This window comes from Lissotriton helveticus, chromosome 1_2 (assembly GCF_964261635.1).
Source record: "Lissotriton helveticus chromosome 1_2, aLisHel1.1, whole genome shotgun sequence".
In the NCBI taxonomy this organism is placed as follows: Eukaryota; Metazoa; Chordata; class Amphibia; order Caudata; family Salamandridae; genus Lissotriton; species Lissotriton helveticus.
In genome coordinates, this window is record NC_136058.1 from 253,227,105 (window position 1) to 253,253,805 (window position 26,701).

The following is a 26,701-nucleotide window of genomic DNA, read 5'->3' on the forward strand; positions in this document are numbered from 1 at the left end:
CCTCTGCATCGTCCTACGAAATCCCTCCTTACCTGGCCCCACCACCCCACCGCTGTTACCTGCACGGACCACGGCTGCTGCCATGGTCCTTGGGTGTAGATGTATACAAAAGGGTTGTTACTGGGCGCACAGCTATTTAGATTCGTTTTTTATTTGTTTGTAAGGTGCTCCAGAGTATCGCCTTCTGACAGGAGGCGTGGGAAATGTGAGGGGTAGCACTCTCAATATTGAGAAATGTCCTCCGGGCTCCTCAAATGTCCTTATAAGAAGGTTTCTTGCAAAGTTAAATACAAAATAAACTGGAAAGTTCAAACGGCAGTGATGCTCTAATTTTTAATCAAATTTTCTTCATGCATCTCGTTGTATTCACAAGTATACATTTCATGATGTCATCACGGTTTAATAAATGCACTCATACTATCCCAATGCATTTCGGCATTTAAATCATGCCTTCTTCTGGGGACATGTTCTGTTAACAAAAAGAGAAAGTGTACTCTAAGTATTGACTGAATGAGAAGAAGACTAATCACATATATCAAACGTCATGGTGAAGTGGTCGTGCAGTTTAAGTTAAAAGTCGGTGAACGTGGTTCAACGTGATTTAAAACGGTTACGAGTGGATTAGTGGTTGGAGGGGGTGCTCAAGCATGCCTTTGACTTCAACAAAAAACCATTACTGACAATTACCGCGCTGCAATACGTGGCTGACTCGGAGAAGGATGGTGTGGTGCGCAGCGGCAGTCCGCAATTAAGTAAAAGGTAAGGTGAAAAAAGTATTACAACCGCAGAGCTCTTGGTTAAAGTGCACTTTTAAGAGTAGAGAAGTAAGTGCATGGCTTACCGTGCTTTTGGAAGTGCCTTACGCGTCACCACAACTTCCCCTTAATACTCTTCCGGGGTTAAGACTTCCCAAAGCCCGGTCGAGAAGATTTTGTTGAAGTCAAAGGCATGCTTGAGCACCCCCTCCAACCACTAATCCACTCGTAACCGTTTTAAATCACGTTTGAACTTTCCAGTTTATTTTGTATTTAACTTTGCAAGAAACCTTCTTATAAGGACATTTGAGGAGCCTGGAGGACATTTCTCAATATTGAGAGTGCTACCCCTCACCTTGGGTGTAGATGACATACCAATCTAGTAGCTGCATTTTGCACCACCTGCAGCCGGGGCAGCAGTGCCTCATTAGGTGCTACCTGTAAGGCGTTCCCATACTTGAGGCGACTAGTTATGAGGACCTGGGTAATTTTTTCATATAATGCAAAGGCATCCAGGTAAAGATCTTCCTGAGCATGCAAAGGAACTCCAACACGGGCCTTGCGAACAGCCAACACTTAAATTGTCATGTTCAGCTTGTAGTCCAATAAATGCACAGATGTTTTGCCACCTTTTTGGGGCGAGGGTGACTGCCCAACTCAGCAGACTACCGGTCCTTAGTCCATATCTTAGTGGCCTTTCCAAAAAGAAAAAATTCAGTCTTATCGACATTAAGCTGGAGAGAATTCTGCTTCGTCCAATTTACAACACCAAAAACGCAGTTACCGAACCTAGTTCTAGTGCATCATGATTATGGACTATAGACACCATCCAATTGGATGTCGTCGGCATATGATAGAATGTCTAAGCCGTATTCTCTAACAATTGTAGTTAAAAAGCCTTAGAAACTATCAAAACCAAACAGTGGAGAGAGAAGTTTCAGTAAAGAAGAACAGAGAGGAGCTCAAAATAAAATAGAGAAGAGAGGGCAAGTGGAAGGTGACAACCAAAGGATACAGAAGTTCAGCATTCAGGTGAATGCCAAAAAGTAGATTTATGAGGTTTGTTTTTCAAAAAAGGTCAGCGTCCCCTGTATTTATTTACTCAGTGAACTTGTTTTCGGCCTTTATTTTCTTGTGGAGCAAGTCCCTAAAAGCAGATTTATTCTGCCAGTTAATTTCTCGCTAGAGACTTGTTCTCCCGGAAGGCTGTGTCACACTTTGTTTAGAACCACTGGCTTTTCTGCAGCTTCTGTCTCTGGCAGCGTGTTTATTTTTAACTTGCATCAGAATGAGGGGCAGAAATGAAGTTATTCTATTCCCCCTGCTAGACCATGGCAGCAGCAGCTAGTCTGCAGTGATGCCCTTTAAATTAAAATCCGCAGGGGCGCCCATTAAAATAAGAAACAAAATAATTTGTTTGTAGAGGCTTTTGGTTTCCTGTTCAGAAACGGCATGAGGGCGGCAGTGGCGTAACGAAACTTGAGGGCCCCGCCTGCAAACTACATGGAGGGGGACCCCTCCCATCCTCTGTGCCAGTCTAGAGGTCTTAGGCCAGCGACCCGCCATACTGCAGGGGATGCGGGGCGATTGTTACGCCACTATCACCAACACAGCCGTTAGAAGTAACACTGGCTGGTGGAGTTAAAGGTTGGGCTTAGTCTGCCAGAAGGCTATCATAGGTGGTGGTCCATTCATTACAGGGTCTCTGCCATCAGTACGCCAGGGAAGTTTGCCCAATTTTAGGTGGGGTTCCTGATGCAGACTCCTGTCATGATATACAACATCTGGTCCACTCATCGTTCAGTTTTGACAAAAGTGCATCCACTGCTCCTTCTCGTTTCTGTTTTAAAACATTAGACAAAGCGACAATGCAGTATTTCAAAAGCAGATGTAAATGTAGGTGTAAATGTAGGTGTACTTATATAGCGCAAACCTGTCACCCAAAGGGCATCCTGGCGCTTGCTTAGGGAACCCGTCCTGGTATTCCCCTGTGAGAAACCCCGGCAGGGTGTCCACAAGGTGAAAGCCAGGCATCCCGCCGCGAGGGGCCGTAGTGGAGATTAAGCAAGCTATTGCCCAGAGTTGCAGAGTGTGACCCCGTGATTCGAGTAGGCACCGGAGCGAGAATTGTCGAGTCCGTGGAATTTTGAACCCGAGACCCGCCAAGGCGGGGAATCGAACCCTGGTCCACGGTCGATCTCAGCTTCCGGGTCTGCCGCCTCTAACCACTGAGCCACGCTTCTCCAGATGTAACTACAAAGAGCACATTTTGATAATACATTTTTATTAGTAGACAATAGCAATCTTAAGAGGCATTGCATAGCTTCATATACACTGTGACCCCAATTCCATCACAGTCTCTCTCTCTCTCAATGAGTCAGTCTCTCTCTCTTTCTCTCAGTCAGTCAGTCTCTCTCTCTGTCAGTCAGTCTCTCTCTCTCCGTCATTCAGTCTCTCTCAGTCAGTCAGTCAGTCAGTCAGTCAGTCTCTCTCAGTCAGTCAGTCTCTCCGTCAGTCAGTATTCAGACTCAGTCAGTCAGTCTCTACTCTCTCTCCACCTCTCTCTCTCTCCATTCTCTCTCTCAACTCTGTCCACTCTATCTCCATTGTCTCTCTCCACTGTCTCTCCCTCCACTCTCTCTACTGTCTCTCTCTCTACTGTCTCTCTCTCCACTGTCTTTCCACTCTCTCTCCTCTCTCTCCTCTCTCTCTCTCTCCTGTCACTCTCTCCACTGTCGCTCTCGCCACTGTCTCTCACTCTCTCTACTCTCTCTCCACTCTCTCTCTCCCTTCTCTCTCTCTACTCTCCCTTGTCTATCTGCTCTCTCTCCACTCTCTCTACTCTCTCTCCACTCTCTCTACTCTCTCCACTCTCTCTCTACTCTCTCTCCACCTCTACTCTCTCTCTACTCTCTCTACTCTCTCTCCACTCTCTCTCTCTCTCCACTCGCTCTCCACTCTCTGCCGACTCTCTCTCTCCACTCTCTCTCTCTCAACTCTCTCCTCTCTCCACTCTCACTGTCTTTCTCCACTGTCTCTCACTCTCTCTACTCTCCCTCCACTCTCTCTCCACTCTCTCTCTCTCCACTCTCTCTCTCTCTCCACTCTCTCTCCACTCTCTTTCCACTCTCTCTCCTCTTCTCTCTCTCTCTACTTTCTCTCCACTCTCTCTACTCTCTCTACACTCTCTCTACTCTCTCCTCTCTACTCTCTCTTCTCTACTCCCACTCTCTCTACTCTCCACTCTCTCTCTCTCTACTCTCTCTCTCTCTACTCTCTCTCTCTCCACTCTCCACTCTCCACTCTCTCCACTCTCCACTCTCCACTCTCTCTACTCTCCCTCTCCACTCTCTCTACTCTCTCTCTACTCTCCACCGCTCTACTCTTTCCTCTCTCCACTCTCTCTCTCCACTCTCTCTCTCCACTCTCTCTCTCCACTCTCTCGCTCCCTCTCTCGCCACTCTCTCTCTCCACTCTCTCCACCCACTCTCTCTCTCTCTCACCACTCTCTCTCTACTCTCTCCCTCTACTCTCTCCCTCTACTCTCTCCCTCTACTCTCTCTCTATACTCGCTCTCTATACTCTCTCTCTATACTCTCTCTCTATACTCTCTCTCTCTATACTCTCTCTCTCTCCACTCTCTCTCTTTCCACTCTCTCTCTCCACTCTCTCTCTCCACTCTCTCTCTCTCTCTCCTCTCTCCTCTCTCTCTCTCTCCTCTCTCTCTCTCCTCTCTCTCTCTCCACTCTCTCTCCACTCTCTCTACTCTCTCTCTCTCTCCACTCTCTCTCTCTCCACTGTTTCTCTCCACTCTCTCTCTCTCCACTCTCTCTCTCTCTCCACTCTCTCTCTCTCCACTCTCTCTCCACTCTCCCCACTCTCTCTCCACTGTCTCTTTCTCCACTCTCTCTCTCTCCCCACGCTCTCTTTCCCCACTCTCTATCTTCCCACTCTCTCTCTTCCCACTCTCTCTCTTCCCACTCTCTCTCTTCCCACTCTCTCTCTTCCCAATCTCTCTCTCCACTCTCTCTCTCCACTCTCTCTCTCCACTCTCTCTCTCTCCACGCTCTCTACTCTCTCATGCTCCACTCTCTCTACTCTCTCTCTCTCCATTCTCTCTCTCCACTCTCTCTACTCTTTCTCCTTCCACTCTCTCTCTCTCCACTCTCTCTCCACTCTCTCTCTCCACTCTCTCTCTCTCTCCCTCTCTCTCTCTCTCCACTCTCTCTATCTCTCACGCTCCACTCTCTCTCCTCTCTCTCTCTCCATGCTCTCTCTCCACTCTCTCTACTCTTTCTCTCTCTCCACTCTCTCTCTCCACTCTCTCGCTCCACTCTCTCGCTCCACTCTCTCTCCTCTCTCTCCACTCTCTCTCTCTCTCCACTCTCTCTCTCCACTCTCTCGCTCCCTCTCTCTCCACTCTCTCGCTCCCTCTCTCTCCACTCTCTCGCTCCACTCTCTCTCTCCACTCTCTCTACTCTCTCTCTCTCTCCACTCTCTTGCTCTACTCTCTCTCCTCTCTCTCCACTCTCTCTCTCTCTCCACTCTCTCTCCCACTCTCTCCTCTCTCCACTCTCTCTCTCCACTCTCGCTCCCTCTCTCTCCACTCTCTCGCTCCCTCTCTCTCCTCTCTCTCTCTCCACTCTCTCTCCTCTCCACTCTCTCTCTCTCTCCACTCTCTCTCTCTCTCCACTCTCTCTCTCCACTCTCTCGCTCCCTCTCTCTCCACTCTCTCGCTCCCTCTCTCTCCACTCTCTCGCTCCACTCTCTCTCCTCTCTCTCTCTCCACTCTCTCCACTCTCTCTCTCTCTCCACTCTCTCGCTCCCCTCTCTCCAATCTCTCGCTCCCTCTCTCTCCACTCTCTCGCTCCCTCTCTCTCCACTCTCTCTCTCCCTCTCTCTCCACTCTCTCGCCTCCCTCTACTCTCCCTCTCTCTCTCTCCACTCTCCACTCTCTCTCCCTCCACTCTCCACTCTCTCTCTCTCCTCTCTCCACTGTCTCTCTCTCCACTGTCTCTCTCTCCACTGTCTCTCTCTCCACTGTCTCTCTCTCCATCTCTCTTCTCTCTCTTTACTTTCGCTCCACTCTCTCTACTCTCTCTACACTCTCTCTACTCTCACTCTCTCTCTCTCTCTCTCTCTCTCTCTCTCCTCTCTCTCTCTCCACCCTCTCTCTCTACTCTCTCTCTCTACTCTCTCCGCACTCTCTCTCTACTCTCTCTCTCTCCACTCTCTCTCTCCTCTCTCTCTCTCCACCCTCTCTCTCTACTCTCTCTCTCCACTCTCTTTCTCTCTCCACTCTCTCTCTACTCTCTCTCTCTCTCCACTCTCTCTACTCTCTCTCTCCACTCCCTCTACTCTTTCTCTCTATCCCTCTCTCCATTCTCTCTCTCTCCACTCTCTCTACTATTTCTCTCTCTCCACTCTATCTCTCTCCACTCTCTCTCTCTCTCCACTCTCGCTCCACTCCCTCTCTCTACTCTCTCTCCACTCTCTCTCTCCACTCTCTCTCTCCACGCTCTCCCTCTCCACTCTCTCTCCACTGTCTCTCCACTGTCTCTCCCTCCACTCTCTCTCTCTCCCACTCTCTCTCTCCCCACTCTCTCTCTCCCCACCTCTCTCTCTCCACTCTCTCTCTCTCCACTCTCTCTCTCTCCACCTCTCTCTCCACTCTCTCTACTCTCTCTCTCCACTCACTCTACTCTCTCACTCTCCACTCTCTCTATTCTCTCTCTCTCTCCACTGTCTCTCTCTCCACTGTCTCTCTCTCCACTGTCTCTCTCTCCACTGTCTCTCTCTCCACTGTCTCTCTCTCCACTGTCTCTCTCTCCACTGTCTCTCTCTCCACTGTCTCTCTCTCCACTCTCTCTTCTCTCTCTTTACTTTCGCTCCACTCTCTCTACTCTCTCTACACTCTCTCTACTCTCCACTCTCTCTCTCTCTCCTCTCTCTCTCTCCACCCTCTCTCTCTACTCTCTCTCTCTACTCTCTCCGCACTCTCTCTCTACTCTCTCTCTCTCCACTCTCTCCACTCTCTCTCTCTCCACTCTCTCTCTCCTCTCTCTCTCTCCACCCTCTCTCTCTACTCTCTCTCTCCACTCTCTTTCTCTCTCCACTCTCTCTCTCTACTCTCTCTCTCTACTCTCTCTCTACTCTCTCTCTCCACTCCCTCCACTCTCTCTCTCTATCCCTCTCTCCATTCTCTCTCTCTCCACTCTCTCTACTATTTCTCTCTCTCCACTCTATCTCTCTCCTCTCTCTCTCTCTCTCTCTCCACTCTCGCTCCACTCTCTCTCTCTACTCTCTCTCCACTCTCTCTCTCCACGCTCTCCCTCTCCACTCTCTCTCCACTGTCTCTCCCTCCACTCTCTCTCTCTCTCCCCACTCTCTCTCTCTCCACTCTCTCTCTCTCCACTCTCTCTCTCCACTCTCTCTCTCCACTCTCGCTCTCTCTCCACTCACTCTCCACTCTCTCTATTCTCTCTCTCTATTCTCTCTCTCTCTTCACTCTCTCTACTTTCTCTCCACTCTCTCTACTTTCTCTCCACTCTCTCTACTCTCTCTCCACTCTCTCTACTCTCTCTCCACTCTCTCTACTCTCTATCCACTCTCCACTCTTTCTCTCTCTCCACTCTCTCCCTCTCCACTCTCTCTACTCTTTCTCTCCCTCCACTCTCCACTCTCTCTCTCCACTCTCTCTCTCTTCACTCTCTCTACTTTCTCCCCACTCTCTCTACTTTCTCTCCACTCTCTCTACTTTATCTCCACTCTCTCTACACTCTCTCTACTCTCTCTCTCCACTCTCTCCACTCTCTCCCTCTCCACTCTCTCTACTCTTTCTCACTCTCCACTCTCTCTCTCTCCACTCTCTCTCTCCACTCTCTCTCTCCACTCTCTCTTCTCTCTCCACCCTCTCTCTCCACTCTCTCTCACTCTCTCTCTCTCACTCTCCACTGTCTCTCTCTCCACTATCTCTCTCTCCACTATCTCTCTCTCTACCGTCTCTCTCTCTACCGTCTCTCTCTCCACTGTCTCACCACTGTCTCTCTCTTCACTGTCTCTCCACTCTCTCTCTCTCCACTCTCTCTCTCTCTCCACTCTCTCTCTCTCCACTCTCTCTCTCTCCACTCTCTCTCTCTTCACTCTCTCTCTTCTCTCTCTCTCCACTCTCTCTCCACTCTCTCTCTCCACTCTCTCTCTCCACTCTCTCTCTCCACTCCCTCTCCACTCTCTCTTTCACTCTCTCTCTCTCCACTCTCTCTCTCACTCCCTCTCCTCTCTCTAACTCTCTCCACTCTCTCACTCCACTGTCTCTCTCTCCACTGTCTCTCTCTCTCTACTGCCTCTCTCCCCACTGTCTCTCTCTCTCTCTCTCTCTCTCTCTCTCTCTCTCTCTCTCTCTCCACTCTCTCTACTCTCTCTCTCCACTCTCTCCACTCTCTCCACTCTCTCTCTCCACTCTCTCCACTCTCTCTCTCCACTCTCTCACTCCACTGTCTCTCTCTCCACTCCTCTCTCCACTCTCTCTCTCTCTCCACTCTCTCTCTCTCTCCACACTCTCTCTCCACACTCTCTCTCCTCCCCCACACTCTCTCTCCACACTCTCTCTCCACTCTCTCTCCTCTCTCTCTCCTCTCTCTCTCTCACTCTCTCTCTCCACACTCTCTCTCCACACTCTCTCTCCACACTCTCTCTCCACACTCTCTCTCCACACTCTCTCTCCACACTCTCTCTCTCCACACTCTCTCTCTCCACACTCTCTCTCTCCACACTCTCTCTCTCCACACTCTCTCTCTCCACACTCTCTCTCTCCACACTCTCTCTCTCCACACTCTCTCTCTCCACACTCTCTCTCTCCACACTCTCTCTCTCCACACTCTCTCTCTCCACACTCTCTCTCTCCACACTCTCTCTCTCTACTGTCTCTCACTCTCTCTACTCTCCCTCCACTCTCTCTCCACTCTCTCTCCCTTCTCTCTCTCTACTCTCCCTTCTCTCTCTCTACTCTCCCTTCTCTCTCTCTACTTTCTCTACTCTCTCTCTACTCTCTCTCTACTCTCTCTCTACTCTCTCTACTCTCTCTCTCTACTCTCTCTCTCTACTCTCTCTCTCTACTCTCTCTCTCTACTCTCTCTCTCACTTTCCACTCTCTACTCTCTCTCTCACTTTCCACTCTCTCGACTCTCTCTCTCGCCTCTCTCACTCCCTCTCTCTCCTCTGTTATGTTATGGTATGTTAATTTTATTTATATAGCGCATGGCTACCCCAGCAACGGGGCGTCCCAGCGCTTATGGACATGCCAGAAGGTACAGCAGCGCAGCCAGTGAGAGTAAGTTAAATGGAAGAGAACAACCAGGTTTTAATCTGTTTCCGGGAAAGCATATGGTTAGTGGTGGCCCGGGCCCTTAGGGGGATCGAGTTCCATAGCTTTGGGGCCAGGTACCTGAAGGAGCGGCCACCAGCTCTACTCCTCCAGATCTTAATTGTACCGGCAAGAGATAGATCCGCTGAGCGGAGGGCACGTGTGGGGGCATAAAGGGCACAAAGTCCCTGCAGAATTTGGGGACCAGAGCCATACAAAATTCTATTTGGTTATACATAGAGTTTTGAATTGGATGCGTTGTTTGATTGGCAGCCGATGGAGGCGTCGAAGAATCAGGGAGATGTGACAGGTTTTAGGTAGTGCAAACAGAATGCGAGCGTCAGCGTTCTGTGCTCTTTGTAGCCTATTTATCACTGTCAGGTTAGAGCCCAGCATAAGTACATTACAGTAGTCTAGGTGGGATAAGACTAGAGCCTGGACTATAACCTGGCGAGTGGGGGGCTCAAAGAAGCAGAGAATAGGTTTGAGGGAGCGTAGGCGACCATAGCAGGTGCCTGCCACTTTTTTGGCCTGAGTCTCTAGAGCAAGTGAATTATCCAACATCACACCAACATTTTTAACTACCTCCTTAGGAATGGGTGGAGGTCCTAGTGTGGGGGGCCACCAATGTTTGTCCCATCTCTGAGTTTCTTTGCCTATTAAAAGTACCTCTGTTTTGGAGGAGTTTAACTGAAGACAGTTCGGAGACAGCCAGTTTGATATGGCCAGAATATCTTCTTGGTATTTGGCTTGGTCCACCGCAGTGTTTTTAGAGAAGGTAAAAATAAGTTGTGTATCGTCCGCATACGATATTAACTTAATCTTACGATCTCGAGCCAACATAGCCAGGGGGCGGACGTACACATTGAACAATGTGGGGCTGAGCGCAGAGCCCTGCGGAACCCCGCACTCCAAAGGGTGCCTACTGGACGAGTACGGCGGGGCATGCACCTGGAAGGAGCGGTCAGATAGAAATGACACGAACCAGTCTAGGGCACTCTCTCTGACTCCGATCTCCCACAGTCGCTCAAGCAAGATCCTGTGGGAGACCGTGTCAAAGGCCGCGCTCAAGTCCAGAGAACGAGGTCTCGCCCTGGTCTAGCACCTCCCTTAGATGTTGCGTGACGGGCAGTAGGGCAGACTCCGTGCTGTGTTTGGCACGGAATCCGTTTTGGGACTCGTCCAAAATTCCATTGGATTCCAGGTAGGTGGCCAAAATGGAATTCACATGGGCTTCCACCACCGTGGCAAGGTACGGAAGTAAGGAGATAGGTCTGAAGCTATCCGGCCTAGCGGGGTCCAGCGTTGTTTTTTTTAAAAGAGGGACTACCTTAGCATGTTTCCAAGATTTAGGGATGGCTGCTAACTGGAGTGAGTTGTTGATCAGCGTCTGCCCCTCCCGTAGAATAGAATCCTGGAAAGTTCTGAACAGATCAGGTTTTACGGGATCTTCTGGGGAGCCGGGCTTTGCCTTTAAGGCCAGGGATTCCATCTCAGTCTGCTCAATGGATGGCAGGGTTTGAAGTGAATATGGAAGGGCAACTGGACCTACGGTGGAACTCGGGGTCGTACTGTGCCCATCCGGATGTAGAGAGTTGTAAATCCCTTTGACTTTGTCCAGGAAGAAACAGGATAGCTCTTCGCACTGTGCGTCAGATACTATCAAATTACCTGTTCCATCCGGAGCCTTGGTCAAGTCCTTTGGTCGATTTAATAAGTTTATGATATGCTTTAGTGGCAGATCTAAAATTGATTTTGGCCAGGTGATCGTATGATCGCCTCCAGATGCGCTCCAGTAGCTTGCATTGCTTTTTTTTGATTGCAAGTGCCTCAGAGTACCACGGATGGGACTGCACACGCTTGGGCCTCGACCGTTTCATAGGGATGAAATGATCAAGTGACTTATTTATCCATTCTCTGTAAGCTGTGTGGCCTCCTCCATATTGCTAGGCCAGACTGGACAAGATGTTTTCAGTCTGGTTTCAAACAGGACATTATCCAGTTTATTCCAGGGGCGTCTCCACAGCAGGGAGGGAAGCTTTTCCCTGCTGCTAACTGGGGTCTTAATCGAGATGAGGATCGGGAAATGATCGGTCGAACTGAGGGGAATAGGAGTAGTGATTGTAACTTTCCTGGATGTTTGTGAACACCGGATCTAAAAGATGACCTGCCTGATGCGATGGCCCATTGACTAGCTGGCTGACAAGCCTCCAGGTCTCACAGAAACTTTAGGATAGTGGGTGAATCACGATGCTCAAGATGGAGATTTAGGTCCCCCAACACAGTAAAGTTAGCTGATTGTAGAGCTAGCGCCGAGACAGCCGATACCAGTGAGTCCTGGAAGGCGTTCGCTGACCCTGGGGGCCGATATATCAGAAGCCCCGTAAGGGTAAAAGTGTCAGAGACCCCCACCTTAAATATCGCACTTTCACAGTTAGCTATGCTTGTGAGGTTAAGGGTACAGGTATAGTTGCTTTTAAAAATTACCGCTAAGCCACCCCCCTTCCTATGGGTCTGTTCTGGGCACGTATAAGGTAGCCTGGGGGGAGAGCCAGGGTTGAGACAGCCGGAGTGTCATCGGTTAGCCACGTTTCTGTCAGAAATAAGAGGTCGGGGGAATGATCTGTGAGAAGCTCATGGACATCTTCGTGGTGTTTCACTAGGGACCTACAGTTTAGGCTCAGTAGACTTAGTTTTGTGAAGTTATTTGCCACTGGGGCTGCAGATAATGTAAATGTAAATGTGGGATACTTGTAAAGCGCACTGTTACTCTAACCGAGTGTCCTGGCGCTGTAGACCTCTGGGGAACCCGTCCTGGTTTTCCCTGTGAGATGGTCCCTTTCTGGGTATCTCCAGGGTGAAACCAGGCATCCCCGGCATCTGGGGGCAGTTGTAGAGATGAGGCAAGCTTAATGCCCAGAGTTGCCGAGTGTGTTCCCTGGTTAGAGTAGGCACTGAGGCGAGAATTATCGAGTCTGTTGACCCTGGTCCAAGATCCTGCCGCGTCGGGAATTGAACCCTGGTCCCGGGCCGTTCTCTGCTTACAGGTCTGCCGCCTCTCCACACCAGCCACACCACTCCACCGTAATGTCGTCAGATGGACCTCTGAGGCCATGAAGCCACAGTGGTCACATTGTGTACACAGGGAGCCAGGGTGCCACATATGTGGTATGCAGTTTGCATGACTCCTGATAGCGATCAGCTCCTCACGTGCATAAGGGGCCATTCGGGTGCCTAGCGACCAGGGGTCCAGGCTCCTGGCGACGGATTGGCGCAGACGGGCTCGCCTTTGGCGACCCGCCGGCGGTCCGCTGCGCGCGTCCGGTGCGCGGGAGAATGATGTGCTGCCTAAGAAGGCACCGAACCCGCCTCTGGCGGAAGTGAGACGCCCTCAGGGGCCGGGCCAAAGGTCAGGAACGCCCTCCACGCAAGCGGCACAAGTCGTGGTGGAACGGGGCGGCGACCGAGTGACAGACAGGGTGAGTTGCACAAAAATACAATTTTAAAAGCAAATTGCCAGAACGTGGTATTTAAAATCAAAGAACAAACTTTCTACTCGCTGCTACAGCGCCTCGCATATCAGGCGCGTCCCTCTCTCACTCCCTCTCTCTCCTCTCTCACTCTCCTCTCTCACTCTCCTCTCTCACTCTCCTCTCTCACTCTCCTCTCTCACTCTCACTCTCCTCTCTCACTCCCTCTCTCTCCCTCCACTCTCTCCCTCACTCTCTCCCTCCACTCTCTCCCTCCACTCTCTCCCTCCACTCTCTCCCTCCACTCTCTCCCTCCACTCTCTCCCTCCACTCTCTCTCTCCACACCCTCTCCACTCTCTATCCACTCTCCCTCCACTCTCTCTCCACTCTCTCTCCATTCTCTCGCTCCCTTCTCGCTCTCTACTCTCTCTCTACTTTCTCTCTACTCTCTCTCTACTCTCTCTCTACTCTCTCTCACTCCTCTCTCACTCCTCTCTCACTCCTCTCTCACTCCTCTCTCACTCCTCTCTCACTCCTCTCTCACTCCTCTCTCACTCCTCTCTCCTCTCTCTCCACTCTCTCTCCACTCTCTCTCCACTCTCTCTCCACTCTCTCTCCACTCTCTCTCCACTCTCTCTCCACTCCCTCTCTCCACTCCCTCTCTCCACTCCCTCTCTCCACTCCCTCTCTCCACTCCCTCTCCCTCCACTCTCTCGCTCCCTTATCTCTCTCTACTCTCCCTTCTCTCTCTCTCTACTTTCTCTCTACTCTCTCTACTCTCTCTCTACTCTCTCTCTACTCTCTCTCTACTCTCTCTCTACTCTCTCTCTACTCTCTCTCTCTACTCTCTCTACTCTCTCTACTCTCTCTACACTCTCTCACTTTCCACTCTCTCTACTCTTTCTCTCTCTCCACTCTCTCTCTCTCCTCTCTCACTCCTCTCTCTCCTCTCTCACTTCTCTCTCCTCTCTCACTCCCTCTCTCTCTCCACCCTCTCTCTTCTCTCTCTCTCTCCACCCTCTCTCTTCTCTCTCTCTCCACCCTCTCTTTTCTCTCTCTCTCCACCCTCTCTCCTCTCTCTCCACCCTTGCTCTCTCTCTCTCTCTCTCCACTCTCTCTCCACCCTCTCTCTCTCCACTCTCTCTCTCCACTCTCTCTCTACCCTCTCTCTCTCCACCCTCTCTCTCTCCACTCTCTCTCTCTCCACCCTCTCTCTCTCCACTCTCTCTCTCTCTCCTCTCTCTCTCTCTCTCCACTCTCTCTCCCTCCTCTCTCTCCCTCTACTCTCTCTACTCTCTCTCTCCCTCCACTCTCTCTCTCCACACTCTCTCTCTCTCTCTCTCTCCACACACTCTCTCTCTCTCTCTCTCTCCACACACCCTCTCTCTCCACACCCTCTCGCTCTCTCCACACTCTCTCTCTCCACACTCTCCACCCTCTGCACTCTCTCTCTCCACCCTCTCCACTCTCTCTCTCCACCCTCTCCACTCTCTCTCTCCACCCTCTCCACCCTCCCGCTCCACCCTCTCTCTCCACCCTCTCTCTCCGCCTCTCTCTCTCTCCACTGCCACTCTCCACTGCCACTCTCCACTGCCACTCTCCACTGCCGCTCTCCACTGCCACTCTCCACTGCCACTCTCCACTCTCCACTGCCACTCTCCACTGCCACTCTCCACTGCCTCTCTCTCCACCATATCTCTCTCCACCATATCTCTCTCCACCATATCTCTCTCCACCATATCTCTCTCCACCCTATCTCTCTCCACCCTCTCTCTCTCCACCCTCTCTCTCTCCACTGCCTCTCTCTCTCCACTGCCTCTCTCTCTCCACTGCCTCTCTCTCCACTGCCTCTCTCTCCACTGCCTCTCTCTCCACTGCCTCTCTCTCCACTGCCTCTCTCTCTCCACTGCCTCTCTCTCTCCACTGCCTCTCTCTCCACTGCCTCTCTCTCCACTGCCTCTCTCTCTCCACTGCCTCTCGCTCCACTGCCTCTCGCTCCACTGCCTCTCGCTCCACTGCCTCTCGCTCCACTCTCTCTCGCTCGCTCCACTCTCTCTCGCTCGCTCCACTCTCTCTCGCTCCACTCTCTCTCGCTCCACTCTCTCTCGCTCCACTCTCTCTCGCTCCACTCTCTCTCGCTCCACTCTCTCTCGCTCCACTCTGTCTCTCGCTCCACTCTGTCTCTCGCTCCACTCTGTCTCTCGCTCCACTCTCTCTCTTGCTCCACTCTCTCTCTTGCTCCACTCTCTCTCTTGCTCCACTCTCTCTCTCTCTCTCTCTCTCTCTCTCTCACTCCACTCTCTCTCTCTCTCACTCACTCCACTCACTCTCTCTCTCACTCACTCCACTCTCTCTCTCAGGGGGGGGGATTTTTTTTACTTCATCACCATCTCCCTTGCACTCTTCTCTCCTCTGCCTTGCACCCTTCTCGCCCTCTCCCTTGCACCCTTCTCCCCCTCGCACCCTTCTCCTCCTCGCACCCTTTTCTACCTTGCACCATTCTCCCCTCTGCCTTGCACCCTTCTCCCCTTTGCCTTGACCCTTCTCCCCTCTGCCTTGCACCCTTCTCCCCTCTGCCTTGTACCCTTCTGCCCCTCCGCCTTGCACCCTTCTGCCCCCCCGCCTTGCACACTTCTCTCCCTCTGCCTTGCACCCATCTCCTCTCTGCCTTGCACCCATCTCCTCTCCGCCTTGCACCCATCTCCTCTCTACCTTGCACCCTTCTCCCCTCCGCCTTGCACCCTTCTCCCCTTTGCCTTGACCCTTCTCCCCTCTGCCTTGCACCCTTCTCCCCTCTGCCTTGTACCCTTCTGCCCCTCCGCCTTGCACCCTTCTGCCCCCCCGCCTTGCACACTTCTCTCCCTCTGCCTTGCACCCTTCTCCTCTCTACCTTGCACCCTTCTCCTCTCTACCTTGCACCCTTCGCCCCTCCGCCTTGCACCCTTCGCCCCTCCGCCTTGCACCCTTCTCCCCTCTGCCTTGCACCCTTCTCCCCTCTGCCTTGCACCCTTCTCCCCTCTGCCTTGCACCCTTCTCCCCTCTGCCTCTCCGCCTTGCACCCTTCTCCCCTCTTTCTCTCCGCCTTGCACCCTTCTCCTCTCTGCCTTGCACCCTTCTCCCCTCTGCCTTGCACCCTTCTCCCCTCTCCCTTGCACCCTTCTCCCCTCTGCCTTGCACCCTTCTCCCATCCGCCTTGCACCCTTCTCCCCTCCGCCTTGCACCCTTCTCCCCTCCGCCTTGCACCCTTCTCCCCTCTGCCTTGCACCCTTCTCCTCTCTACATTGCACCCTTCTCCCATCTGCCTTGCACCCTTCTCCCCTCTCTGCCTTGCACCCTTCTCCCCTCTGCCTTGCACCCTTCTCCCCTCTGCCTCTCCGCCTTGCACCCTTCTCCCCTCTGCCTTGCACCCTTCTCCCCTCTGCCTTGACCCTTCTCCCCTCTGCCTTGCACCCTTCTCCCCTCTGCCTTGTACCCTTCTGCCCCTCCGCCTTGCACCCTTCTGCCCCTCCGCCTTGCACACTTCTCTCCCTCTGCCTTGCACCCTTCTCCTCTCTACCTTGCACCCTTCGCCCCTCCGCCTTGCACCCTTCGCCCCTCCGCCTTGCACCCTTCACCTCTCTACCTTGCACCCTTCTCCCCTCTGCCTTGCACCCTTCTCCTCTCTGCCTTGCACCCTTCTCCCCTCTGCCTTGCACCCTTCTCCCCTCTGCCTATCCGCCTTGCACCCTTCTCCCCTCTGCCTCTCCGCCTTGCACCCTTCTCCTCTCCGCCTTGCACCCTTCTCCCCTCTGCCTCTCCGCCTTGCACCCTTCTCCTCTCTGCCTTGCACCCTTCTCCCCTCCGCCTTGCACCCTCCTCCCCTCCACCTTGCACCCTTCTCCCCTCTGCCTTGCACCCTTCTCCCCTCTGCCTTGCACCCTTCTCCCCTCTGCCTTGCACCCTTCTCCCCTCTGCCTCTCCGCCTTGCACCCATCTCCTCTCTGCCTTGCACCCATCTCCTCTCCGCCTTGCACCCATCTCCTCTCTACCTTGCACCCTTCTCCTCTCTGCCTTGCACCTTTCTCCCCTCCGCCTTGCACCCTTCTCCCCTCCGCCTTGCACCCTTCTCCCCTCTCTGCCTTGCACCCTTCTCCCCTCTGCCTTGCACCCTTCTCCCCTCTGCCTCTCCGCCTTGCACCCTTCTCCTCTCTGCCTTGCACCCTTCTCCCCTCCGCCTTGCACCCTTCTCCCCTCTGCCTTGCACCCTTCTCCCCTCTGCCTTGCACCCTTCTCCCCTCTGCCTTGCACCCTTCTCCCCTCTGCCTTGCACCCTTCTCCCCTCTGCCTTGCACCCTTCTCCCCTCTGCCTTGCACCCTTCTCCCCTCTGCCTCTCCGCCTTGCACCCATCTCCTCTCTGCCTTGCACCCATCTCCTCTCTGCCTTGCACCCATCTCCTCTCTGCCTTGCACCCATCTCCTCTCCGCCTTGCTCCCATCTCCTCTCTACCTTGCACCCTTCTCTCCTCTGCCTTACATCCTTCTCTCCTCTGCCTTACACCCTTCTCTCCTCTGCCTTACACCCTTCTCCCCTCTGCCTTGCACCCTTCTCCCCTCTGCCTTGCACCCTTCTCCCCTCTGCCTTGCACCCTTCTCCCCTCTGCCTTGCACCCTTCTCCCCTCTGCCTTGCACCCTTCTCCCCTCTGCCTTGCACCCTTCTCCCCTCTGCCTTGCACCCTTCTCCCCTCTGCCTTGCACCCTTCTCCCCTCTGCCTTGCACCCTTCTCCTCTCTGCCTTGCACCCTTCTCCTCTCTGCCTTGCACCCTTCTCCTCTCTGCCTTGCACCCTTCTCCCCTCCGCCTTGCACCCATATCCTCTCAGCCTTGCACCCTTCTTCTCTCTACCTTGCACCCTTCTCCTCTCTACCTTGCACCCTTCTCAACTCTGCCTTGCACCCTTCTCGGCGCCCCCTTGCCCCCCCCTGCGGACACCCACATGGTGCTTCTAACAAGAGTACTTACCTCAGGGCACCATTTTGCTGCCTCTTCCCTTCGCATATGAGCTTTGCCCTGGAGAATGCTCTCTCTGGGGGGCCCCCACTCTTGCCCTTGTCAGGGTCCTGAGCAGTGATCTATGCTGCCTTCTGCTCTCTCTCTGGGGCCACCACCCCCGTCCTTGTCAGGGTCCTGAGCAGTGCTCTGTGCTGCCTCCTACTCTCTGGGGCCTCCACCCCATCCTTGTCCTTGGCTCTTCTCAGAGGAGCAGAGCCCTGTGGGGACTGCAGTCTCTGGGCCCCCACCCCATCCTTGTCCCGGTCTCTTCTCTTCTCTTGTGGGGTGAGTTTTGCTTATGGAGAGGAGAAAGTGGGGGCCAGGCTCTGTGCTGCCTCAGAGGAGCAGTGGAGACTGCTGTCTCTGGGCCCCCACCCCGTCCTTGTCAGGGTACTGAGCAGTGCTCTGTGCTGCCTCCTCTCTCTCTGGGGCCCCCAGCCCCCATCCATCCTGGTCAGGGTCCTGAGCAGTGCTCTGTGCTGCCTCCTCTCTCTCTGGGACCCCCAGCCTCCGTCCTTGGTACGGTCCCAAGCAGTGCTCTGTGCTGCCTCCTCTCTCTCTGGGGCCCCCAGCCCCCGTCCTTGTCAGGGTCCCGAGCAGTGCTCTGTGCTTCCTCCTGCTCTTTCTCTGGGCCCCCCCCCCTCCTTTTCAGGGTCCCGAGCAGTGCTCTGTGCTGCCTCCTGCTATCTCTCTGGGGCCCCCACCCCCGTCCTTGTGAGGGTCCTGAGCAGTGCTCTGTGCTGCCTCCTGCTCTTTCTCTGCCCCCCCACATCCTTGTCAGGGTCCTGAGCAGTGCTCTGTGCTGCCTCCTGCTCTCTCTCTGGGTCCCCCCTCCTGGTCAGGGTCCTGAGCAGTGCTCTGTGCTGCCTCCTACTCTCTGGGGCCTCCACCCCATCCTTGTCCTTGGCTCTTCTCAGAGGAGCAGAGCCCTGTGTGGAATGCAGTCTCTGCCCCCCCCCCCCCTCCTTGTCAGGGTCCCGAGCAGTGCTCTGTGCTGCCTCCTGCTCTCTCTCTGCCACCCCCCACATCCTTGTCAGGGTCCTGAGCAGTGCTCTGTGCTGCCTCCTACTCTCTGGGGCCTCCACCCCATCCTTGTCCTTGGCTCTTCTCAGAGGAGCAGAGCCCTGTGGGGACTGCAGTCTCTGGGCCCCCACCCCATCCTTGTCCCGGTCTCTTCTCTTCTCTTGTGGGGTGAGCTTTGCTTATGGAGAGGAGAAAGTGGGGGCCAGGCTCTGTGCTGCCTCAGAGGAGCAGTGGAGACTGCTGTCTCTGGGCCCCCTCCCCCACCCTTGTCCCAGGCCTGCCTCCGGCTCTGACTGAAGAGAAACAATGTTGATACTTTGTTTCTCTTCAGTCAGAGGGAGGGGGTGATTGGATCAGAGCAGGCTGCACCTGCTTCAGACAAGACAGAGAGAGGCTTGCTTCAGCTCAAGCCTCTCTCACAGCTCTCAGAAGAGCTGAGGGGGCCGGGCCCCCTTCATTAACTGAAGAGAGTGGGGGCCCCCTGCACCACGGGGGCTGCGGGGGCGTTTGTTATGCCCCTGGAGGGCGGGTGGAAGGAATAAAGAAACACATGCAACTGGTGGGTCAGTAGGGGAATAAAGAAATACACACATTACAGCATGATCTATGGAGGGAAAGAAGCAATAGGGATCGGTGCGAGTGGGAGAAGATTGAGTGAGTAAAAACATGAGCACTCATGCGGAGTGCTCAAAGATAAATAACAAGCATTGAAAATGCAATAGGTCTCGCCTTTGATTAAGTTAAAGCCATTTGCTTTGCTAATGGTATTGTATAGCAAAGCAAATGGTTTTAACTTAATCAAAGGCGAGACCTATTGCATTTTTAATGCTTGTTTCTTTTTGTCAATGTGGAACAGCATAGGCAAAAGGCACTGGTAAATCCCCAACGAGAGATGAGGCATATTGGCTTTAACAATGCTTCTTAGATAATGTACACCTACATCTAGCCATATTTTATCAGTGTTGGGGTATTAAGATAACGCACCAATCCGTTAGAGTCGGCTAGTCATCGTAATTGGTAGAGTAGTTGAGGCCTGCATCATTCTTGTTTTCTGACCCCTGCAGGCCGTAGGCATTGAGGCGAGTATAGGTTAAGGAAAACGTTACATTATTTTTATTTACTCTTTTCTGCTTTCTGTTTAGCATAGCTAATTTTTCATTTCCTGCACATGCGCTTTTTAGATCCTGTATATTTTTGATGCGCTTTGTCACGCTTTGTTTGCTCCTTTTGGCTGAAAGATTTTGGTGCGTTTCTGGTGCCATAAAAACACATGACACCTCTAAACAGCATTGTGTTTATGGCGGAGGCTCAGAGACACATAGCGCGTGTATCACTGCCTGTCAATAAGGCGGCCAAATTACACATGTAAGCAGCACAGTACAGCTTATGAGTTTGGAGGCCAAAAAACACATGGGCATGTAAGTGCAATGGTCTGTCAATATGGCGGCCCAGAAACACAATGCAAATGTAAATAGCATGGCCTATCCAACTATGTGAAACAAGAGCCCCTCTCCCAGAGGATGTCCCAGGGCCAACTACATCAGGCAGAAATTCAAAGACCACGAAACGTCCAGCGCCAGACAAGGGGGATAGGGCACATTGTTTACTATTGATGAGGCAGGCACCAGAGAAGAGGAACTCAGTAAGCAACCTACTGTGGCCGAGAGCTGAGGACATCGATGCGAGAGGGGCACTCACCTGCCCGGGGCACCTCTGGAACCAGCTTGAGCGGCCCAATCTGGCGGATTTGGAAGGATGTCCTGACCTCATAGCAATGGGGAGACTAGGCCCCGCACACACAGGGCAAAAGTCTCACCAGAAGAAGAGGTGTTTCAGACTCTAAAAGCAGCACCAGCAGGCAACGAGGTCTGAGGGGCACCCTCCTTGTAACTCCAACCACAGCATCCGTCAGCTCACCTTGCGGCGAGCACAAATGCCGGGGTACCATCTTCTATTGATTGAGAGGTAATTATGGAATGGAGGGGAGAGTGAGCAGGTGCAGGGGGTAAAGTTGGAACAGGGTTTAAGTGAGATGGTGGCACCTAGAGCAGGGGTGCGGATGGAAGTACACTTGAGACGGGAAAGAGTAGGCAAGATCTTGACCCCATAGTATGGGAAGAAACAGCGGGGTACTCTAGGGGCGGAAAGGTCAGATAAAAAAAGTGTCAGAGAAATAGGGAGGGGCAGCTAGTACCCCAGAAACATGTATCCTTGGGCCTGGCAGAGCAGGGGAGGGCTAGTATTCGGGTCATAGGACAGGGGCGGTGGACTCTTCTTAGGTAAAAGGGACTCCAGGGAGCGGCGTGGAGCGCATGATGCAGGTTGTATCAAGGGAAAAGAGGTCAGAAGCGTGAAGACGGGGTATCTCATATGACGGGGGCGAGGGAGTCAGGACAGGGAGGGGAGGGGAGGGAGGGAGGAAATCGCCAGAGGACCAGGGGTGAGGAAACGTGAGATCTCCGGGACAGAAAACAAGCACGGCTGAGCAAAAGTGAACGCAATCGCGCTAAGGCCACGCTAATTGAAAGCACGCCACCATGCCCCTGACAGCAGCTGACATAACAAGCGCACAAAACAAGATAGCGTCGACTGTCCACTGTCCGTACGTACGCGTTCATGATTTGCTTTGTTTCAATGGCGAGAGCAGCCATGTTTGTCCATCTGTACGCGTGCATGTTCAGCTTTGGCAGAATCGATCGCAAAAGGCTCTCGCATGGCGAGTGCAGCGCCTGCGCGCTGCTAACGCCAGGCGAGACCTAAAAAAACAGTCCCTAAAAAGGGAGCAGTGAATGGACAGAAGGATCCTTGCTCTAGGGTAGTGCAAAACACAGGAAGAGGCATGACTCATGCATCCTTTGAACAAATAGGAACAAATGATAAGAGGGTGACAATGAAGCGATCAGATGGAAAGCATATGGGTGGGCTGCAGCCCACTGTTTGTAAACAACATGTCTCCAAGAGACAGCGTATGTGTGGTTAAGTCGGGACTAAAAAGGACCGGGCCAGACACAGGAGAGCAAAACCACTAAAAGGTCAAGACTTCAACAATTTAGGATCTAAACGATAAAAGTAAGTAGGTGAACAAGCAGAATAGAGGTTGTTAACAATTCAAACTGGCCTCTGAATACTCAAGAAAATAAAGGTAGAAGGCAATAACATTTAAAATAAAGATAACATATGGTGAGAATGCATAACCAGGGGAGCACTAAAACATAACTAGAGCGCCCCAAATCAAAACGAGGCAACACTAAACCATAATCCATAGCAGGGGGCAAGAACTTATTATATAGAAACAATTATTAAAACTGTTTTATGACGCTCACCATGTGCAATAATGTGCAACGGAGTCTGCCATAGCCAACTGGCAATAATTCAAACCATCGCCCAGCATTTTTCAGCAACAGTGAATGAAAGCTGACTACTGACTACTGTTTCATGACTGAAACGTGGCTTATGACTACTGTTTCATGACTGAAACGTGGCTTAAATCCCATTCCACTCCTTCCATTACATTGGCCATTCCTTCGGGATATAAAATGATCAGGTTAGACAGACCTAAGAAAATAGGTGGAGGAATTGCTATTGCTCATAAAAATCCCATCAATTGCTCTGTTTTGGCTGAACTCTGCACTCCGGATATTGAATTGCTGATTTTTAAAACAACTCATTCCACCAAACAAACCAGATTAGGAGCCCTGGTTTATCGTCCCCCTGGACCTAGCTCTAACTTTGTCAACATATTACTGGAAAATCTTGCGCCATATGTTCAAAAAGACAAAGATTTTTTGCTAATAGGTGACTTTAACCTTCACAGTGAACTTATAAATTGTAAAGAAGCACAGGCTTTTCTTAACGATCTTTCATTGCTAGGTCTCCAATCACACAATGTGGGCCCAACTCACGTGGCCGGACACACTCTAGACCTCATTATAACCAATTTCCCTAGTGTCACATGCCTTCCCCCTACACAGGTCAGCTGGACTGACCATTTTATCCTTGAGTTTTATACTCCCTATCCTGCAACCACTACCCTCAAAACCACCAACATCCCTGAAATACGGCGGCAATGGCATAAAGTTAATGAGGCCTCCTTTGCTGAGAAATTTGTCCAACCCTACCATGTGATTCCTGATGATAAAGCTATTGATATGTTTAGCAAAGACATTATAACAGCCATAGATAAGATAGCTCCATTAAAACAATTTAGACCCCGACCAGCCAAAAAACAAGAGATCTGGTTCTCGGAACAGCTCAGGAATCTCAAGAAAGCAGCCAGGAAATTAGAAAAGATTTGGAGATCTACCCATCTGGTAACAGATAGGAAACATTATTGGGACGCTCTAAGTATATATCATAAAGCTATCAGAACGGCGCGAAAAACCCATATTACCACTCTTATCACGGCTGCAGACAATTCCCCCAGAGTACTATACCAGGTCCTTCATTCTTTCACCAATCCTACAGCATGTGAGAGTGAAGACACTTCGTCACAACTACTTTGCGACAATATATCGCAATTTTTCTGTAATAAAATGGATCTTATCTATGCTAAAATAGTCAACTCGAACATCAATTTGACTACAAATACAGTCCCTATCTTTCAGGATTCAGAACTTGATAGTGGCCCTCATACTTTAGACCTCTTCCCCCCTATCACTCATAAAGAGGTATCTCTGCTCATGACGCAGATTAAAAGTGGAAGTCCTGATGATGTCATCCCGGCAAGACTCATGCCCACCTTGCTCGGAATCCTGTCTCCCACCATCGAAAAACTTGTTAACTTATCCCTCTGTACAGGATCTGTCCCCAAGCAGTGGAAACAGGCTTTAGTCAGGCCAATCAGGAAGAACACCACAACTCCATGGAATGACTTGTCAAATCTCAGACCTATTTCGTTGCTGCCATTTTTGGGAAAGCTCACTGAGAAGTATGTTAATCGTCAATTATCCAGCTACATTGAGAAAGCTGGCGGCCTAGACTACTCTCAATCTGGGTTTAGGCCGAAACACAGTACAGAGTCCACCCTCCTGTCTGTCACTGACGATCTGCATATGTTTCAGGACAAAGGCTACTCTGTAATTTTGGTGTTATTAGACCTTTCAGCCGCGTTCGACACCGTGTCACATAACATCCTCATTGACCGGTTGTCGAACGTAGGGGTTAAGAACAAGGCCCTTGCTTGGCTAAGGAGTTTTCTTACGGATCGGACCCAGACTGTCACCATGGGTAAATACAGATCAACTGAGGTAGAGATTACGAAAGGGGTGCCACAGGGCTCCTGTTTGAGCCCAACACTCTTTAACATCTACGTGGCACCCCTGGCAAGAGTGATGCGCAAATTTGGTTTCATCCCCGTGTCATATGCGGATGACACGCAGCTCCTCTTCCCCTTTCAAAATCTCACCACAGAAATAAGAAACTCCTTCTCCGCTGGCATGAAAGCCGTCGCACAGTGGATGTCCACCAACTTCCTACAGTGCAATGTCAACAAGACGGAAGTAATGCTGTTTGGAGATGCCAAATTACTGTGGACCCCTGACTGGTGGCCATCTGACTTGGGTACTGTTCCAGAGCCCAAACAGATTGTCAAAAATCTGGGGATACGCCTTGATCACGACCTTTCTCTCAAACAGCACAGTAATATGGTAGCTGGCTCATGCTTCCACATCATCAGCATGATGCGCAGAATATTTCCACTGCTACCGGATTCCTTCAGAAAAACTTTGGTGCAAGCCCTTATATTGAGTCGTATTGACTACTGTAACGGACTGCTCCTTTCTGCTAATGAAGGAGTTCTGGATAGGCTCCAGGTGGTCCAGAATACGGCAGCTCGCCTTGTCCTAAATGCTCCCCCTAGAACAGCATCAAAACCTCTATTACAGAAACTACACTGGTTGAGCATCCGACAAAGAGCCAAGTTTAAGATATGTTGCATTATCCATAAATGCTTAAACGGAAATGGCCCTATATACCTGGAGCAGAAATTTACCCCCTACACTCCCTCCAGATCGTTGAGATCTAGTGAGAATTTTCTGTTGGCAGTACCTCGTGCAAAAAAAACCAGACATGGAGGGAAAGCTCTATCTGTTGCAGGACCCACACTGTGGAACAAACTGCCTCTGGCCCTCAGGCTCTGCACAGACCATTTAAAATTCAGGAAGCAACTGAAAACTCTGCTGTTCATTGATAAAATCTAGTCCTTTCCCCTCATCTGCATATTTATTTAGACTCTATTTGGTATCACAGCGCAGAGATACTCCGGTTGGAGTCGATTCCAGCGCTATAGAAACATATATAAATAAAGCTTTTATCAACATTTCCAAAGAAAAGAAAAAAACGTGATCTATCTTCATCAGGCCATTAACTATTGTGATCTTGAAAACAAGCTTTCTATATGTGTTCAGTTGATCTATGTCATTTCAGGACAAGGCCGGGAAGCCAAACATGTGTAGAAGAAAGTAGTAGTCCTGAAGATACCAAAGTGACTGAGTTTCTGTGAGGTCCAGTTACATCTGAGGTTAAATTGAGGAGTTGCATTACAAATAGGGTTGTATGTTGAAATGTGGACTACGCTCATCAGGTGTCATAGCACCTCTTAGATGCATTAGGCATCTGAGGTGGGAACCCAATGATGAAGCATGCCACAAACTAGGTTGGTGGGTGAGGGTTCTTTTAAGAAACCCAATAGTTTGTCTGGCACATGAGTGGAAGACATGCATAGATGACAACATTTAATTTTCGCACCAATCTCTGTCCAGGCAGACACTGACTTGAGAACAGTGGATGCAGTCACCGTCTGCTCGCAGGAAGAACATGATACAGTTATGACTCCTGAATACTGGGATCAGCCTTCAAGATACATATTATCTACGACCATGAAAGCAACAGGTCTCCAAGACCATGTGACAAATGGCACCAGTGACATTGCTTTGAGGTGTTTCAGTGGTCAAGTGACATTACATGTGACTCAGTGACTATGAAAAGCACAGATGCTTCACAGCGCTACACTTGAAAGTTACATGACCCTAAATGGAACATACTGTGTTTTTTATGCTCTTTCCTACTAATCAGCAAATTATCTTGGTGTTTACTTTTGAGGTTCTTCACTCAGGTTGGGCAGCGACATCATTAATAGTCATCAGTAAAAATTAAAACCACTGACTCACCTTTTCGATGTATGTATAAAGGACAGACTCAGGGGAGAGAGAACCATTCTGGATCTTCTCAGTGAGCTGCACCAGGGACAGTGAAAGGATGGGTCCAGAGTTTACCCCAGGATTCTGAAGCAAGAACATAAAACACCTTTTATCACCAAATGTTCCTTTAACTTGGCAAAAGCCTTACAATTTTCAATTTGGAACTTCAATTTTAGATTAATAAAAACAGGCCAACAACATTTTAAAGAGTCAGTAACATGTTCAAAGAATAACAAATCCTACACTTCTGACCATGCCACCTAATCTACTTTCGTACACTCCTGACCATGCCACTTAATGTAAATGTAAATGTAAAATGTAAATGTGTGTATACTTGTAAAGCGCACTGCCGCCCCATCTCGGGGCATCCTGGCGCTGTATACCGCTGTGGAACCCTTGCTGACTTTCCCTGTGAGATGCCCCCTCCAGGGCACCCCCAAGGTGAAGCCAGGCATCCTAGTGCTGTTGGGGCCATTGTGGAGATTAAGCAAGCTATAGCCCAGAGTTGCAGAGTGGGACCCATGATTAGAGTAGGCACCGAGGCGAAAATTATCGAGTCCGCGGACATTGAGCCCAAGACCCTGCCGCATCGGGAATTGAACCCTGGTCCCTGGCCTGACCTCTGCTTCAGGGTCTGCCGCTTCTAACCAGTGAGCCACGCTTCTCCACTTAATCTACTTTCCTACACTCCTGACCATGCCATTTAATCTACTCTCCTACACTCCTGACCATGCCATTTAATCTACTTTCCTACACTCCAGACCATGCCTCTTAATCTACTTTCCTACACTCCTGACCATGCCACTTAATCTACTTTCCTACACTCCTGACCCTGCTACTTTATCTACCTCCCTACACTCTTGAT

General features: G+C 51.2%; 1 protein-coding gene across 1 annotated transcript in view; it reads right to left on the reverse strand.

Moving 5' to 3' along the window:
- LOC144800615 (vitamin D3 hydroxylase-associated protein-like) overlaps positions 1–26,701 on the reverse strand; it is a 465,511-nt gene that overhangs the window by 273,614 nt on the left and 165,196 nt on the right. The window contains exon 2 of the mRNA XM_078671693.1: positions 25,807–25,920. Coding sequence (XP_078527819.1) covers positions 25,807–25,920 — 114 coding nt within the window. The remainder of the gene's footprint in view (positions 1–25,806; positions 25,921–26,701) is intronic.